The sequence below is a fragment of the Hemitrygon akajei genome, chromosome 4 (assembly GCF_048418815.1).
Source record: "Hemitrygon akajei chromosome 4, sHemAka1.3, whole genome shotgun sequence".
In the NCBI taxonomy this organism is placed as follows: Eukaryota; Metazoa; Chordata; class Chondrichthyes; order Myliobatiformes; family Dasyatidae; genus Hemitrygon; species Hemitrygon akajei.
The window spans coordinates 144,267,027-144,285,792 of NC_133127.1; the positions used below are offsets into that span (position 1 = coordinate 144,267,027).

General features: G+C 41.3%; 1 protein-coding gene across 1 annotated transcript in view; it reads right to left on the minus strand.

The window, feature by feature from the left end:
* The window catches only part of LOC140726731 (E3 ubiquitin-protein ligase RNF149-like), a 54,827-nt gene that overhangs the window by 13,501 nt on the left and 22,560 nt on the right, over positions 1 to 18,766 (minus strand). Inside the window, exon 3 of the mRNA XM_073043503.1 lies at positions 8,870 to 9,120. Within this exon, the coding sequence (XP_072899604.1) occupies positions 8,870 to 9,120 (251 nt within the window). The remainder of the gene's footprint in view (positions 1 to 8,869; positions 9,121 to 18,766) is intronic.

Consider the following 18,766-nt stretch of genomic DNA (forward strand, 5'->3'; position numbering starts at 1 on the left):
GAGTGGGAAATAAAGGAGGCGGGGGGGGGGAGAAGGTGGAATTTCTTCACTGGAAGGAGAAATTGATGTTCATGCTGTTATGAAGGTGGAGCAACTCTGAGGGGCCGAAGGGTACAAAGTCGCCCCCTCCTTTTTGAGAATTGCAAGATCGCTATTAATTCGGGTCTGGGACCCAGGAAATGAGAGAGAGAGACACAGAATACACAACCAGGTGGAATGTCTCCTGACATAAGTGGAACGGAACCACTGATTACTGCCATTGTCTCTTGGAGAAGGAATTGTGTACTGAGTACTGTACTATTCATTGAAACCCCTCAGGGGACAACCAGAGTGGTCTGGTTGAGGGATTGCATCATCCCAACCTGATTGACATCTGAGACCCCCTGAGTGAGGATAAAAGAGGGGTCTGGGGAACACCCCTTTAGATGCACCAGGAGAAACGCTAGAAATCCAGTGACAGTGTTTTATAGTGAAAGCCGGTGGGAGCTCGTGTGCGCCTTCCCTTGCCTGAGTGGCGGGCTCATCACGGAAGAACGGTTTAGCTAAAGGAGAGGGCACACTCGAACGGCCACGACAACGAGACACCTGACGGATTGAAATCATAAAGGAAAGCTGGCAAGTTTCTCTCCCTCTCTCCAACAATTACAACACAGCGACGAACAAACGGCTGCAGCCTGTGTGAACTAAAGCGAACTTTAGATTTCCATCGGACAATTCATTATCCCCTAGACAAGGATAGAGCTTGTTTCTTATTGATTATTATTATCCCCGCACTTTTAGGTTTAGTATTGACGACATATATTATCTGTATATTTGCATTGATATTATTTTTGTGTATTTTTACTAATAAATACTGTTAAAAATAGTATCATCAGACTCCAACGGACGTCTCTATCTTTGCTGGTAAGTAACCCAGTTACGGGGTTCGTAACAACGTGAGGCCTCGTCTCGAGATTTGATACCAAATTAGAGGGCCAGTAAATCGGGCTTTTAAGTCCAAACTTGGATCTGGTTGCGCAGGTAACCAGACGGGAAACCAACAAAGATGGACGTAGACGAATTTATAAAAAACCCGACTCCGGAGGCGCTAGAGGCTGCCACAAAGTCAGACTTGATAAATATTGCGAAAGGACTAAACCTTGCAGAGGTGAGGTTGTCAATGAAAAAGCGGGAGGTGCGGAGGACCATAACTCAGAATTATATTGTGAAGAATGTGTTTTCGGCTGAGGTATTGGAAAATATCCCTGAAAAGGTACCAGCTAGTGGGACGGCTCAGTTAGAGTTGGAGAAATTGAGGCTGGATGCGGAACAGAGGAAAAGGGAGTATGAGATCCAGCTAAAGGAGTTAGAGGTGAAAAGGGAGAAGGAAAGAGCTGAAAAGGAGCAGGAAAGAGCTGAAAAGCAGATGGAGCATGAAATTAAGTTAAAACAGCTGGAAGCAGCTGAAAAGGAGAAGGAAAGAGCCGAAAAAGAGAAGGAAAGAAATGAAAAGGAGAGGGAGTATGAGGAGAAGGAGGAACAGAGGCAACATGAGCTGGACCCGGAGAACTTAAGGAAAGAGCGAAGAGCTCAAGGGCCAGACCGAGAGGAGAGATTTAATGTTAGTAGGGAGTTTAGGTTAGTACCTCCGTTCGAGGAGACGGATGTTGATAGTTATTTCTTGCATTTTGAAAAGGTGGCAGTGAGTCAGAAGTGGCCCAGAGATCAGTGGGTGGCGTTGTTACAAAGTGTGTTAAAAGGGAAGGCACAACGGGCATATGCGGCGTTGTCTATGGAGGAGGAGGAGTCTGAGAATTATGAGGAAGTAAAAGAGGCCATTCTTCGGACCTATGAATTGGTACTTGAGGCCTAGAGACAAAAGTTCAGAAATTTAAAGAAAGTGTGGAATCAGACGTATGCAGAGTTTGCCTATGAGAAGGGTGTGCTCTTAGATCGCTGGTGTGCAGCAGAAATAGTGGAAGAGGATTTTCGGCATCTCAGGGAGTTAATTCTGATTCAGGAATTTAAAGGTTGTGTTTCGGATGATATCTGGATGTATTTGAACGAGAAGCTGAATAAGTCCGTATCCGAATTTGCTAGGTTTGCAGATGAATATGCCCTAACCCACAAGACAAAGTTTTCCTCGAATAAGAGTTACCAGAAAGACCGTGGGAACGGTAGAGAAAGCCCGCCGGCTGAGGCAGAAATTCAGCCGGGAGCTAGTGGTAAAAATGAGGAGGAAGAAAGGCAAGACGGCAGGAGGGGTCCTGGCTTGACCTGTTTTAATTGTGGAAAGGTGGGTCATATTGCATCTAAGTGCTTTGCTCCGAGGAAGGAGACAGGAAAAGGGAAAGCAGCAGTCCCTACAGAATGTATTGTGTTGATCAGTAAATCAATGAGAAAGCCCCAGGTAGGTAGAATACGAGAGGGGCGTGAGAAATTTATTTCAGAAGGGACCGTGTCTGTGAAAGAGGAAGAAACACCAGTTCCAGTGCGGATCTGGAGAGACACTGGAGTTGAGCTGTCATTGATTCGCAGTACGGTACTAGATTTTGGTCCCAAGACTGGAGAGGTAGCTTTGAGAGGCATAGGAAAAGGGATAGAAGCTGTGCCTTTGCATAGGATCATTATAAATTGCGAGCTGGTATCTGGACCAGTTGAAATAGGGGTGTGATCAGAATTTCCGAGAACTGACGTAGACATCCTTCTGGGTAACGATTTAGCTGGTGGTGAAGTTTGGTCGGCCATGGAGCTGACGAGCCAGCCTGTAAGTGTTGAGGACCCGCCCCTAGGTTCCAAGATCTATCCCGCATGCGCGACCACTCGCAGCATGTCGAGAAAGGCAGCTGAGAAAGAGACCAGTTTAATTCAGGCCAGTATCGATTTGGCTGAGACGTTTTTACCGACCCTGTACCAAGAGGGGTTAGAGGATGGTAAAACGGAGAATAGGGAGGTGAAAGAGAGTAAGGGAGAGGAGGTAGACCTACCCTTAGCCAGGAGGAAATTTATAGAGGCACGGAATAAAAATGAGAAACAGATAAGGCTGTTAGAAGGTCCAGGGTTGGACATGGATGATCTGTCCGGCTTGACAGAACTGTTTGAAGAAGTTGAAAATTTCAAAGGTGTTCCCGATAATGAAATGAGGGCAGTCCTAGATGAAAAGGATGCCATTACCATGAAGAAGTCTGCTGGGTTGGCAGATGAGGTTGTTTCAGCCCGCCGGGTTGAGTTTACTCCGGAAGGGAGTTGCCCAGAGAGTAACTGGGAGGATCAGGGGAACTTAGAATTTGAAAAGGGGACGGGTATTGAAAGCCTGGAAGAGGCAGATGTCCCGTCTGAGTGTGTTCAAGATGTGGATGCACATGGTACTGAACCTAGTAATGAAAATCAGGAAAAGTCTGAGGTATTTGATTCAGTTAAAAAGGAATGCAGTCCTTGTGGGTCAGATGGACTTGGTTCAGTGAAGAAAGGGTTAACCTTGGTAATAGTGGGAAGTGAGAATTCCCAGTTGTTTGTGTTCGAAGGTGTGTCAAAAGTTAGTGAGGAGATAAAAGGTGGTGATGTGGATATTATTATTGAAGGGAAAGGGAAAAGTGTAGTTCCTGAATTGAATGAAGAAAATTTAAAGTCTGGATTGGTGTCAGAAGCAGTAACCAGGCTGAAGGGACAATGGCTTGTTAACACGGTGCCTGCGAATCAATTACAGGTTGATTTGGAATGTAAAGGTGCCCCCCGCGCTATTGTTATTCAAGAGTGTGCTGTGAAGAGGCAGAATTTGAAATGTTGTTTGGACAAAGAGGGATCGCTTGCAGATATTAAATTGAAAACTAATAGAATGAAGGGTCCTGAAGATGAAACTAACGACTTGCTTAAAAATAAAGAATTGTGTGGAAGTTCAGCCAATGGGCTAAGTTTGGAAAATATTGTTGATAAAATAACTCCTATGAAAGGAGCATGCAAAAGTCTATTCCACATTGGTACGCAAGCTAACCACGTGGGAGTTAACTGGAAAAGGGGCGAGGGTTGATGGGATGCCACTTTAAATAACAGGACCTGGTTTTAAGGGATTTTGACAAAGCATGTAAATAATAAAGACAACACCATGGAAGATTGACTGTTAAGTTTGAAAGTAAAATAAAGATTAGTATTTGCATAAACTTTTGTAATATACACATAAGCTAAGATCACAACTCTTTAGTTTTGTTTGCTGAAGAAAAGGAATAAAAATAAGTGGTTATTAAATCGGAGTCTGATGCTACAGGAATTTATTAAGGTACAAGATATTAAGATATTAAAGGAAGTGACAAAGTAATCGCTAACTGTTTAGATGCTGAATTGAATGTATAACTGTATTACTCTGTAGTGAAAAAAAAACTCTTTTTGTATTGTGTTAGATTCTGAAATTCTGTAAGACTCTGTATTAGTTAATTTTTACCTGTGGCAAAAATCCTTAGAAGGATGGGGGTGTTACGAAGGTGGAGCAACTCTGAGGGGCCGAAGGGTACAAAGTCGCCCCCTCCTTTTTGAGAATCGCAAGATCGCTATTATTTCGGGTCTGAGACCCAGGAAATGAGAGAGAGAGAGACACACAGAATACACAACCAGGTGGAACGTCTCCTGACATAAACAGAACGGAACCACTGATTACTGCCATTGTCTCTTGGAGAAGGAATTGTGTATTGAGTACTGTACTATTCATTGAAACCCCTCAGGGGACAACCAGAGTGGTCTGGTTGAGGGATTGCATCATCCCAACCTGATTGACATCTGAGACCCCATGAGTGAGGATAAAAGAGGGGTCTGGGGAACAACCCCTTTAGACGCACCAGGAGAAACGCTAGAAATCCAGTGACAGTGTTTTATAGTGAAAGCCGGTGGGAGCTCATGTGCGCCTTCCCTTGCCTGAGTGGCGGGCTCATCACGGAAGAACGGTTTAGCTAAAGGAGAGGGCACACTCGAACGGCCATGACAACGAGACACCTGACGGATTGAAATCATAAAGGAAAGTTGGCAAGTTTTTCTCTTTCTCTCCCTCTCTCCAACAATTACAACACAGCGACGAACAAACGGCTGCAGCCTGTGTGAACTAAAGCGAACTTTAGATTTCCATCGGACAATTCATTATCCCCTAGACAACGATAGAGCTTGTTTCTTATTGATTATTATTATCCCCGCACTTTTAGGTTTAGTATTGACGATGTATATTATCTGTATATTTGCATTGATATTATTTTTGTGTATTTTTACTAATAAATACTGTTAAAAATAGTATCATCAGACGCCAACGGACATCTCTATCTTTGCTGGTAAGTAGCCCAGTTACGGGGTTCGTAACAATGCCATCAGGTTATAGAGGACCCAGACGGTATATAAAGTATTGCTCCTCCACCCGGAGGGTGTCCTCATCTTGGCACAAGAGGAGGCCATAGATCAAAATGTTGGAATAGGAATGGGAATTGTAATTAAAATGTTTGGCCACTGGGAAGTCCCGTTTGTGGTGTGGAGGTGCTCGTTGAAGCGTTTCCCCCCAATTTACGATGGGTCTCACTAATGTAGAGGAGGCCGCATCGAGAGCACCAGACACAATAGACAACCCCAGCAGGTGAAGTGCTGCTTCACTTGGAAGGACTGTTTAAGGCCCTGAATGCAGGTGAGAAAGGAACTATATGGACAGGTGTAGCACTTAGGCACCTTGTGGGGATAAGTGCCAGGAGGGAGATTAGTGGGGAGGGAGCAATCCCTGCAGAAAGAGGAAATGGGGGGGGGGGGGAAGGGAGGTAAAGATATGTTTAGTGGTAGGATACTTTTGGAGATGGTGAAAGTTGCAGAGGATGATGTGTTGGATGTGGAGGCTGATGGTATAGTAGTAAGGGCAAGGGTAACTCTATCACTATTAAGGTGGTGGAAAGATGTGGTGAGTGCAGATGCACGGGAAATGGAGGAGATGCGGAGCCGCATCAATAATTGTCAATTATTGTCAATTTTCGAGGATGTAACCAGGAAGTTAGACAAGGGAGATCCAGTGGATGTAGTGTACCTCGATTTTCAGAAGGCATTTGATAAGGTCCCACATAGGAGATTGGTGGGTAAAATCAAAGCTCATGGCATTGGGGGGGAAGACGTTGACATGGATAGAAAACTGGTTGGCAGATAGAAAGCAAAGGGTAGTGGTGAATGGGTGTTTCTCGGAATGGCAGGTGGTGACTAGTGGGGTGCCACAGGGCTCGGTATTGAGACCACAGCTGTTTACGATTTACGTCAACAATTTAGATGAAGGCATTGAGAATAACATCAGCAAGTTTGCTGATGATACTAAGCTGGGTGGCAGTGTGACATGTGATGAGGATGTTAGGAGAATTCAGGGTGACTTGGATAGGCTGGGTGAGTGGGCAGATACTTGGCAGGTGATGTTTAATGTGAATAAGTGTGAGGTTATCCACTTTGGGAGTAAGAACAGGAAGGCAGATTATTATCTGAATGGTGTAAAGTTAGGTAAGGGAGAAATACAAAGAGATCTAGGAGTCCTTGTTCATCAGTCACTGAAGGTGAATGAGCAAGTGCAGCAGGCAGTGAAGAAGGCTAATGGAATGTTGGTCTTTATTACAAAGGGAATTGAGTACCAGAGCAAGGAAATCCTCTTGCATTTGTACAGGGCCCTGGTGAGACCACACCTGGAGTATTGTGTACAGTTTTGGTCTCCAGGGTTAAGAAAGGACATCCTGGCTGTAGAGGAAGTGCAACGTGGATTCACGAGGTTAATTCCTGGGATGTCAGGACCGTCTTACACAGAGAGGTTAGAGAGACTGGGCTTGTACACGCTGGAATTAAGGAGATTGAGAGGGGATCGGATTGCAAAATATAAGATTATTAAGGGATTGGACAAGATAGAGGCAGGAAATATGTTCCAGATGCTGGGAGAGTCCAGTACCAGAGGGCATGGTTTGAGAATAAGGGGTAGGTCATTTAGGACACAGTTAAGGAAAAACTTCTCCCAGAGAGTTGTGGGGGTCTGGAATGCACTGCCTCGGAAGGCAGTGGAGGCCAATTCTCTGGATGCTTTCAAGAAGGAGCTAGATAGGTATCTTATGGATAGGGGAATCAAGGGATATGGGGACAAGGCAGGAACCGGGTATTGATAGTAGATGATCAGCCATGATCTCAAAATGGCGGTGCAGGCTTGAAGGGCCGAATGGTCTACTTCTGCACCTATTGTCTATTGACTAAATGGAGAAAAGTGATAATACTATAATTTTCTGTTTTCAGTTTGTGCCAGAAGGATGGTACTATCTAATTTTACTTCACTTCTTCCCAATACCTTGCTATTTTTGCATGAAAGGGAAAGTCAATCCTCTGCTTGAATGGGAATTCCAAGCTGATTAGCTAGTCAGCCTAGAAGAATGCAAGACTGAACTCTCCAACATCATTTCCGAACTGGTGCCTAAACTTTAAAAGCTTAGGCTTTTCTCTCAACCCTAGTTTTCTTTCAAAGCATGTCCTCACGTTGTAGTACACTTCTACAAAAATAACATAGCAGCGGTCAACAGATCAGACGGCATCCATGAGAGATTCAGCGTTAACATTTTCAGTCTATCATCTTTCAGAACATTTCAGAAATAACACAACTTTTAACACTCCAGAGACACTGATGATCTGCCAAATATCCACAGGATTTTCTATTTTTGTTTTAGATTTCCAGTATCTGCAGCATTTCACTTCTGGATTAATTTTGAAGATACCAGTTGTCTCATTCAATTGACAACTGTGCTATTCAACCATTTGATAATTTTTACTAATTCTTTTCAAGGTATTTTTAAATAATCTGAAATCAACCTGTTTCAACATCATTTACTTGCATCAAAATCAGAAGACTTTAACAGCAACCTATTTAACAAAATTTCAATTTTAAGTTCTTTCTCAATCACTGCAGTTTGGATAAATATTTCAAGGCATTCAATATTTTACAGTGACATTAATACATGAAAGAGTTCCAAAGTTAATTTTTTATCACTGTATTTGCATGTCAGAAGTAGATTTACAAGGAGCCATGCTAGAGCTAAAAATAGATCAAGAATTAGACGGAGCTGTCAAAAACAACATGTGCACAGCATTTGGCAGGTGCATGATGACATCAACAGACTCGAATGCAGTTCATTCACCTTCTGTGCTTTATGAGAGCAAAAAGGAAAGGAATCTTTTTAGATTTAATCTAGAATTATCAACAAAAAACTGATTATCAGATAAAGATAAAAAGTTTAATTCCATTTACATTTCTTTGATAATGAAGTAGCCAGGCCCACATAGGACAAGACCTTGACAACATTCAGGTCTGTGTTGGCAAGTGCTGAATTTCATTCCTATGTCACAACGAACATTTCTAAAAAAAAAAGTCTAATCACCTCCTCTCAACATTCAAATGCTTTACTATCAAACTTCTACCTTTAACACTGAGGGATCACCACTGACCAGAAACTTGAGTGACCAGATATGTAAAAGCTGTGGTAACAAAAGCACATCAGTGGCTGTTTATCCTGTAGCAAGCTTCTCACCTCCCAAGTCACGCAAGTTTTTTTTAAGGATAGTATGTTGGACCATGGATGAATTCAACTCCGATTCTTAGAAAATGAATAAACAACAATACAATTATTCAGTTGATTGGACCCAGTGCTGAATACTGATCCCCTCTATCACCAATGCAATGTGCACTATCTACAAAAGACAGTGCAGTAACTTTGTCAGCATTAAAATAAAAACCTGAGAACAGAGCAATAACCACCAGAAATACCACTACCCACACATTGTACTTAAACAGATATGAAACCAAAAGTTCAATATTTTTGTGAATTAACAAAGTCTTTTAAAGCACTTTTAGTTGTAACCCATGAAAATTTACCTGGCTTGAAAAGGATGATCCTGCATACAGAAATCTCTGAATATAGTAGAAGATGAGCCAGGCTAAGGAGATGATCATCATTGTTATGAAAGCAATAATAACAAACACAACGGATTGAGAATTCATCCACTCCTCTACATGGCGGGAACCGACAGAGATGGACATTATCACTGGGATACCTCGATGGACTAATTCCAGTATTTCCAAACCCTTTGAATTGCCGATCATGATAGCAACAATATTTCTAGTTCCTGAAAATAAAGAAAACAGAATAAATATTGATGACAAACACTATTCAAATGCATGAGAAAGACAAAAGAGGACAGCTCAACAGAATGAACCTTAGATGAGAAGAGAGATAAGACATTAACATTAAATGTTTTTTTTAAATCAAAGCTGACATGTTTAATAACATGACAAATTTATGTTATGAATAATATGGCCAAAATAACATCATGGCTTGGAGATGGGACTCCACCCAAAGATTCTTACCATCACAATTAACTAGAGCTATTCCCTTGCATACTTATCTGGCTGTGTATAACCACCAACTATAACAGGACAACTGCATTGCAGGAACTGAAAGTAGGAAGTTTCAGAACATCTATAATGGATGAACATTGCCAGGAATGTAGCTGAAATGCAGCAATGATTTCAGAACTGGAAGAACAGTCACAGAAGAATAATTATCACTTTGTGGCAGTCTTAATGCATATGCACAGGGGAGGACGATGCACATGAACCAAAAAGGTGGTGGGGTGGGGGGAATGTGACTTTGCAACAATGCCAAATATACAAGGTTTTAATAATTCAACACATAGCATTCTGGAACAAGCTACCTAAAAGAAGCACCAATGGGAAGAGCTGCAATTTACAGAAACAACCCAGTGTAATCTTTGACTCCAAGATTACATAATAGTGCCGCATTAAATTCAATAAAACACATCAGAGATACCCTGATAAAACAGTACAACAGTCCTTAGGGACTAATATACCTCATCTTTTAAAAATAATAGCTACACAAGTTAAAAATAGCATTATTCATCATTTATATAAATGATTTGGATGCAAATGCCCTAGGCTTAATCAGTAAACTTGCAGATGACAAAAAACTAGGAGGTGTTGTTAACAATGATGCAAGGTTATCATAGATTATAAGATAGATAGATAGATAGATAGATAGATACTTTATTCATCCCCATGGGGAAATTCAACTTTTTTTCCAATGTCCCATACACTTGTTGTAGCAAAACTAATTACATACAATACTTAACTCAGTAAAAAATATGATATGCATCTAAATCACTATCTCAAAAAGCATTAATAATAGCTTTTAAAAAGTTCTTAAGTCCTGGCGGTAGAATTGTAAAGCCTAATGGCATTGGGGAGTATTGACCTCTTCATCCTGTCTGAGGAGCATTGTATCGATAGTAACCTGTCGCTGAAACTGCTTCTCTGTCTCTGGATGGTGCTATGTAGAGGATGTTCAGAGTTATCCATAATTGACCGTAGCCTACTCAGCGCCCTTCGCTCAGCTACCAATGTTAAACTCTCCAGTACTTTGCCCACGACAGAGCCCGCCTTCCTTACCAGCTTATTAAGACGTGAGGCGTCCCTCTTCTTAATGCTTCCTCCCCAACACGCCACCACAAAGAAGAGGGCGCTCTCCACAACTGACCTATAGAACATCTTCAGCATCTCACTACAGACATTGAATGACGCCAACCTTCTTAGGAAGTACAGTCGACTCTGTGCCTTCCTGCACAAGGCATCTGTGTTGGCAGTCCAGTCTAGCTTCTCGTCTAACTGTACTCCCAGATACTTGTAGGTCTTAACCTGCTCCACACATTCTCCATTAATGATCACTGGCTCCATATGAGGCCTAGATCTCCTAAAGTCCACCACCATCTCCTTGGTCTTGGTGATATTGAGACGCAGGTAGTTTGAGTTGCACCATATCACAAAGTCCTGTATCAGTTTCCTATACTCCTCCTCCTGTCCATTCCTGACACACCCCACTATGGCCGTGTCATCAGCGAACTTCTGCACATGGCAGGACTCCGAGTTATATTGGAAGTCTGATGTGTACAGGGTGAACAGGACCGGAGAATCTTGATAAGTTAGGGAAGTGGGTCGAGTTGATTTTAGTGAGATAAATGTGAGGTCATGCATTCGGAAAGTCAAACCAGCAAAGGACTTCTATAACGAATGGAGAGGCACCATGCAATGTAATAAAACAAGAGGATCCCCTCGGAGTACAAGTGCATGGTTCATTGCAAGTGGCATCATCGGAAGAAAGGGTGGCAAAAGAGGTGTTTAGTACTCTAGCCTTCATCAGTCAAGCACTGAATATAGGAGTAGGGAACGTGCATTACAGTTGTACAAGCCATTGGCGAGGCGACACTTGAAGTACTGTGAGGAGTTTTAGGTAAGAGATGGTTAAACTGAAAGCAGTGCAGAAAAGATATACAAGGGTGTTGCCAGGACTAGAGGGCTTGAATAATATGCCATATTAAGTCTTTATTCCTTGAAACATAGGAGAATTCGGGGCAACCTTACAGAAATGTTTAAAATTTTGAGAGGCACAGATAAGGGTAGGGGAGTCCTTAACTAGGGGACATAGTTTTATGGTGAGAGGGGAAAGAATTATAAGGGACCAGTGGGACTTTTTAAACTCAAAGGATTGTGAGAATACGGAATGAGCTGCCAGAAGAAGTGGTTGAGGCAGGTGTAATAGTATCATTTAAGATGGACTGGACAGGCAAATGGAGCATTGTGATATGGAGGGATGTGGGCTGAACAGAAGAAAATGGGATTAGCTGGAAGGGCAGCATGTTCTCATTGTGCCAAAGACTCTGTGTCCAAGCTGCATTGCACTGTGACTCCGAGTCAGCTTTTGAAACATACAGTAGATAAGTGGGTCATTACCTTGGCAGATCATAATTTATCAGACCCAGTTTTTCAATGCAATAACTAGCCTGTTGAACTTTAAAACCCTTTGCTACTCAGTTGACTAGGGTGAACAGCAAATTAAATCAGATTTTGAAAGTTGCCAACATCAAAAGACTGCGAGGTGATGACAAGATTGAATAAGATGTGCAGTTTACTGAGCGTATACCCATATAGTCGTCATAGCATTCCTACAAAGCACTTCTGCCTTATTTTCAGCTAATCCAGCAGAATAACAGTGCAGCTGAATATTAATGAAGATGACAATGGGCAGGTTGAATCATAGAAAGAATAAAAATAATCCCTCTGGTGAACTATGATAATTAAGATTAGAAATAACAGAGAATAAATGCATCGTAGTCATTGAAGCCCGATCCTGCTTGGCTTTTAGGAGTTCAATTTTCTTAAATCAATTGTTATTTTTCTTACTACCACACTGTATTATTACCTTTTATTCTGTCTGAATTTCAGTGTTAAAGAAACATATATGCAAGGACTGATTCAATGCAGAGGGAGTGAAATGATAGAGCAGGAAGTGGGCCAGAATAAAGTCAGTTTCCCAGCAGAAGACTAATCTTAACTACAGAACCTGCAATGACACTCTGGACTGTTTCCAAGGATGTCAAAGAACAGATATGACACTGAAGTCTATATTCTTTGTATATCCTGATAGGAAGGCTGTTTCAACAGAAACTCAATATATGGAACTGAGTTGGCCCAAGACCACAAGTTTTTGTGCATGAAAGGATTAGTTTTCCATTCTCCAGGATATTAGTCCACAAGGAGGAAGATCACCTCTTACAGGATAGACCTGGAAAATAACACCACACTTCAAGGGGATAGTCCTAGATTCTGGACATTTTCAAATGATACAAAATGCTTTTATTTCAATTGCAATTTATGGGCTTCAGGTTGGTAACTAGTCAAGCTCAGGTTCCCCAGAATTTATCCAAGTTTCTGGAAAGTCAATTAGATAGTGGTAGTATTTACATCCAGCTTCTAGGTACTCGAATAATGTGGTCCTTATAGTCACATACAATCTAGTCTCTTTTCTCTCTTTTCCTCTTTCTATGTCTTAAACAACACTCTCTGTCCAATCTTTTTGGTAATCAATCTGAATGTCTTGCTACATTAAAAGGCGTATTTTTGTTTTGGCCATTTTTGTTTTAGTTTGGCTAGATCAGGGGCCTTAAATAAGAATTTAGACTCATAACAAATAATGAGAAAACCAATATGAAGCAAAATTAATAAGTAAACTCAATTTCAATGTTCAAAAATATATCAAATCAAAGTCCAGGAAATCATTTTCAAACATACCAGACTTTATTTACTTGGCTACAATAGCATTGCTTTCTTGCAGCAAACAAAGGAACTTGACTATGCCTAATCCACCATAAATTTTAATAAGTTTGTATTGAACTAACATTAACTGCCTTTATGAGCAATAATGCATTCAGTTGTACACAATGGCTACTATTGAGGGCAGATACAAGGTGCACTCTGCAGATATCCTGATATCCACCTGCTCTTTCCACTATTCTCTCAACTTCAACTTAGCAAACGTGCATATACACAACTTTCAGCCTGAATTGTATGGGTTAACAACACTACAAAAAGTTCAGAAAAAGACCAACATGAACATTCATTTCTCCATCTCTCATCAGGATGGCCTAACGCTCATTCTAAAGTTACCAATAAAAGAAACTGTAACACAGCATACTTGTCAACCAATAGCAAGGCAATAAAAATGTTACAATGTAGCATAATAAGGATTTTATAATACAAAGTGTTGGCACATGGCCTAGTGGATAAGGCATTGGGCTAGTAATCTGAAGGTCACTGGTTCGAGCCTCAGCTGAGGCAGTGTGTTTGTGTCCTTGAGCAAGGCACTTAATAACACATTGCTCTGCGACGACACCGGTGCCAAGCTGCTTGGGTCCTAGTGCCCTTCCCTTAACCGACATCGGTAGCGTAGAGAGGGGAAGGCTTGCAGCTTGGGCAACTGCCGGTCTCCCATACAACCCTGCACAGGCCTGCGCCCTGGAAACCTTCCAAGGCGCAAATCCATGATCTCACGAGACTAATGGATGCCTATTTTTCTATTTATTTATAATACAAGGAGAATCCAGGAAACTTCATTTCGTTTCTTTGCAAAATACTTTAGAAGTCTTACTTCTTCACAGAAAAGAGGCAGTGTTCAGAATTGAAAGGAAAAGGCATTGATCTGAACTGTCATTTACACTGCAGAAATATTTACCAATCTTTTGTTTTACATTCTTTCTCGTAGGCAAAACCCATTCCACAATTTCTGCAAGATTACTAATTCAAAGCAAAACTTCTGGACTCCATTTCATGTCCGGCTTTCACCAAGAGAAACTACTCTACTCAAATATTTTATTCCAACTAATTCTTTAGTCATACAACTTTCTTTCCTGATCCATTTTAGTTGATGTTGTTAAATGACATCTACACCTTGTCCCATTTGTCCATCTTAAATCATGCAAACTGCTGCTCAATCTCCATCTTCACTCTATACTCCAAATCTATGAACATACCTACTTCTCAGATTGCACTTTGATAAACTATAATCAGCTATATAGTCCTATCACAACTTTGAAATAGTCCTTACCAGAGTAAGATCACTATTTTAATCATTTTCATTCTTCTTGACCTTGGTCAAAAGGTTAAGTGCACCATCAACCTCCAAACCTTTCACGTCATTCAGCTGGATGAAAGTGCCTTGTATTGATTGCACACAGCCATCAAATAAGTGCATTGGGTTTTCTTGATTCTCACACTGTTACCTTGAGAACCCTAAGAAATACACTGATCCTCTTCTCTTTCCCTTCTGCACACTACCTCTTTGAGAACATCATCTAAAACCTTGTGGGTTGAGTTAAGAAACTGCAAGGGCAAAAGGACCCTGATGGCAGTTATACACAGGCCTTCCAACAGAAGCTGGGATGTGAACCACAGATTACAATGGGAAATAGAAAAGGCATGCCAAAAAAACAATGTTATGATAGTCATGGGAGATTTCAACATGCACATCAATTGGGAAAAATCAGGTTGGTTATAGATCTCAAGAGTGTGGGTTTGTTGAATACCTACAAGATGGCTTTTTAGAGCAGTTTGTCATTGAGAATACTAGGGGATCAATTATACTGGATTGGGTGTAAGTAGAGAAAGTAAAATCTTGACATGGGAGTACTTCAGTGGAGAATATAAATTACAGTGAAAAGAGAGAGGAGTTGGCCAAAGTAAATTGGAAGGAGATGCTGGCAGTGATTAGAGCAACAATGGCATGAGTTTCTGGGAAAAATGAGGAAGTTGCAGGATAGAGGTATTCCAAAAACAAAGGAATACTCAAATGGCAAAACAGTACAACTGTGGCTGACAAAGGAAGTTAAAGCCAATGTAAAAGCAAAAGAGAGAGCCTACAACAAAGCAAAAATTAGTGGGAAGACAGAGGCTTCGGAAGCTTTTAAAAACTTACAGAGAACAACTTAAAGAGTCATTAGGAGGGAAAAGATGAAATATGAAAGCAAGCTGGCAAACAACGGCAAAGTGGATAGTAAAAGCTTTATCAAGTAGGTAAAAAAATAAAAGGGAGATGAGAGTGGAAATAGAACAACTAGAAAATGTGGGCAGAAAAATAATAACAGGGAGACAAGGAGATGGCAGATGAACTAAACACGTATTTTGCATTGGTCTTCACTATGAAAGACACCAGCAGTGTGCCAGATGTTGAAGCTATTACAAGGGAGAAGATGCTCAAAAAGCTGAAAGCCTAAAGGGTAAATAAGTCACCCCAGCCAGAAGGACTGCACCCGAGGGTTCCGAAAGAAGTAGCTATAGAGAGTGTGGAAGCATTAATGATCTTTCAAAAGTCATTGGACTCTGGGGTGGTGCCAGAGGACTGGAAAATTGCAAATGTTACTCCACTTTTAAGAAAGGAGGAAGGCAGTAGAAAGGAAATGATAGACCAGTTAGCCTGACCTCAGTGGTGGGAAGACGTTGGAGTCAATTGTTAAGGATGAGGTTATGAAGTACTTGGTGACACAGGACAAGATAGGACAAAGTCAGCATGGTTTCCTTAAGGGAAAATCTTGCCTGACGGACCTGCTGGAATTCTTTGAGGAGGTTACAGGTAGGATAGATAAAGGGGATGCAGTGAATGTTTTTTATTTGGACTTTCAAAGGGCCTTTGACAAGGTGCCACACATGAGGCTGCTCACCAAATTAAGAGCCCATGGTATTACAGGAAAGTTATTGGCATGGTTAGAGCATTGGCTAGTTTGTAGGGGGCAGTGAGTGGAAGTAAAAAGGTCCTTTTCTGTTTGGCTGTTAGTGACTAGTGGTGTTCTGCAGAGGGGGGGTATTGGGATCACATCATTTCATGCGGTATAGATGATGTAGATGATGGAAGAGAGAGCTTTGTTGCCAAGTTTGCAGATCATATGAAGATTGGTGGAGGGACAGGTAATATTGAGTAAACAGGTCAGGTAGTATTGAGTAAACAGGTAAGCTGCAGAAGAACTTAGACAAATTAGCAGAATGGGCAAGAAAGTGGCAAATGAAACACAACGTTGGAAAATGCATGATCATGCACTTTAGTAGAAGAAACAAATGTGTGGACTATTTTCTAAACAGGGAGAAAATCCAAAAATTTGAGATGCAAAGGAACTTGTGAGACCTTGTGCAGAGCACCCTAAAGGTTAACTTGCAGGCAGAGTCAGTGTTGAGGAAGGCAAATGCAATGGCAGCATTCAAATCAAGAGGTTTAGAATACAAGAGCAGGGATGTGATGCTGAGGCTTTAATCAGGCATTGGTGAGGCCTCACCTTGAGTATAGTGAACAGCTTTAGGCTCCTCATCTGAGAAAAGAAGTGCCGGTATTGGAGAGGGTTCAGAGGAGGTTCACAAGGATGATTCTGGGAATGAAAGGGTTATCATAAGAGGAACATCTGATAGCTCTGGGTCTGTACATGCTGAGATTTAGAAGGATGAGGGAGGATCTCATTGAAACCTTTCGAATGTTGAAAGACTTAGACGTGGTAGATGTGAAAAGGATGTTTCCCATGGTGGGGGAGTCTAGGACAAGAGGGCACAGCCTCAGGATAGAGGGGCGTCCATTTAAAACAGAGATGCAGAGAAATTGTTTTAGCCAGAGGGTAGTGAATTTGTGGAATTCCTTACCACAGGGAGCTGAGGAGGCCAGGTCATTGAGTATATTTAAGGTAGAGCTTGAAAGGTTCTTGACTGGACACGGCATCAAATATTGCAGGAAAAGGCTGGGGAACGGGGCTGTGGAGGGGGAGAAAAAGGATCAACCATGGTTGAATGATGATGGGCCTAATTCTGCTCCTATGTCTTGTGGTCTTGTATCAGGCTGCACATGCTCACCAATGCTATTGAGTTCGATCTCCCAATTTTTCTTTGTTCTAACTGCCGCAAATATTGAAGCAGTGTTCAGCTTTGAACTTTCATGTTTGATAACAGCTTAAGTTCTAAATTTTCATCTTTATTTTCAGTCCTTCTGCCTCATCCTTTGTCGATCTTGCCAACATCCTGCCAGCCTTTGAGATCTGTGTTCCTGCATTTTCACAATCTCCAACTACAGCAATTATTTACTTTTGCTCAACCACTTTCTTTCTTCAGGATGTTTCTTTGACCCCATCCCCCCTGCCCACCTCCCCATTGATAACGTATTATTACCTCATTCTGTGAGTCAGTATGTATTAACAAAAAAATTCAATTGGTATCACTCTAATGAGACACCTGGTGCCACTTTCTATATTAAAGCTGCTTTACCAAATCAATTTGGCGTTTTCATGGACTAAGTGACTTGCAAAGTACGGCAAGAGTTGAGTAAAATGACTGACTATATAATGCTTGAACAAACCTAGTTATATACACAAAATGAAGATCTTACTTCACATTCAATGGACAAAAAAAACCTAAGCAATATACAATATTCTACAGTTGCAAGAAAAAGTTCATGAACCCTTTGCAATCACGTGGTTTTCTGCATTACTTACTCATAAAATGTCTGATTTTCATCCAAGTCACAATAATAGACAAACACAATCTAACTAAGCTAATAACACACAATTGTACTTTTCATGTCTTTATTGAAAACATTGTTTAATTATTCACAGTCCAGGCTGGAAAGAGTATGTGAACCCTTGTACTTAATATTGGTAGAACCTTCTTTAGCAGCAATAACATCCACCAAATGTTTCTTGTAGCTGCTGATCGGACAGCGAGGAGGAAGTTTAGACCATTCCTCCTTGCAAAACTGTTTCAGTTCATCAATATTTCTGGGATACTTTGCATGAATACCCCTCTTCAAATCATGCCACAGCATCTCATTGGGGTTAAGGTCTGGACTCTGACTTGGCCAATCCAAAATACAAATTTTCTTTTTTCTAAACCATTCTATTGTTTAGAAACCACTTGTGTGTTTTGGGGATCATTGTCTTATTGCATTATCCAGCTTCTATTAGGCTTCAGGTGATGGACTGCTACCCTGACATTCTTGTGTAAAATGTCTTGATACATTTTTGACTTCATTATTCCCTCAAATATTGCAAGCTGTTCAGGCCCTGAGGCAGAAAAGCAGCCCCAATCCATGATGGTCCTTCCACCATACTTCACAACTGGGATGAGGTTTTGATGTTGGTTTGCAGAGCCCTTTTTCCTCCAAACATAGTGGAGGGCATTTCAACTTTTATTTCATTTGTTCACAGAACATTTTCCTGGAAGCATTGTGGAACATCCAGGTAGTCTTTTATAAACTTGAGATGTGCAGCAATGATTTTTTTTTGGACAGCAGTGGTTCCTTCCGTGGTGTACTTTCATGAACACCATTCTTGTTCAGTGCTTTCCTTACAGTGAACACATGAACAGAGACTTTAGCAAATTCTAAAGATTTATGCAGGTCTT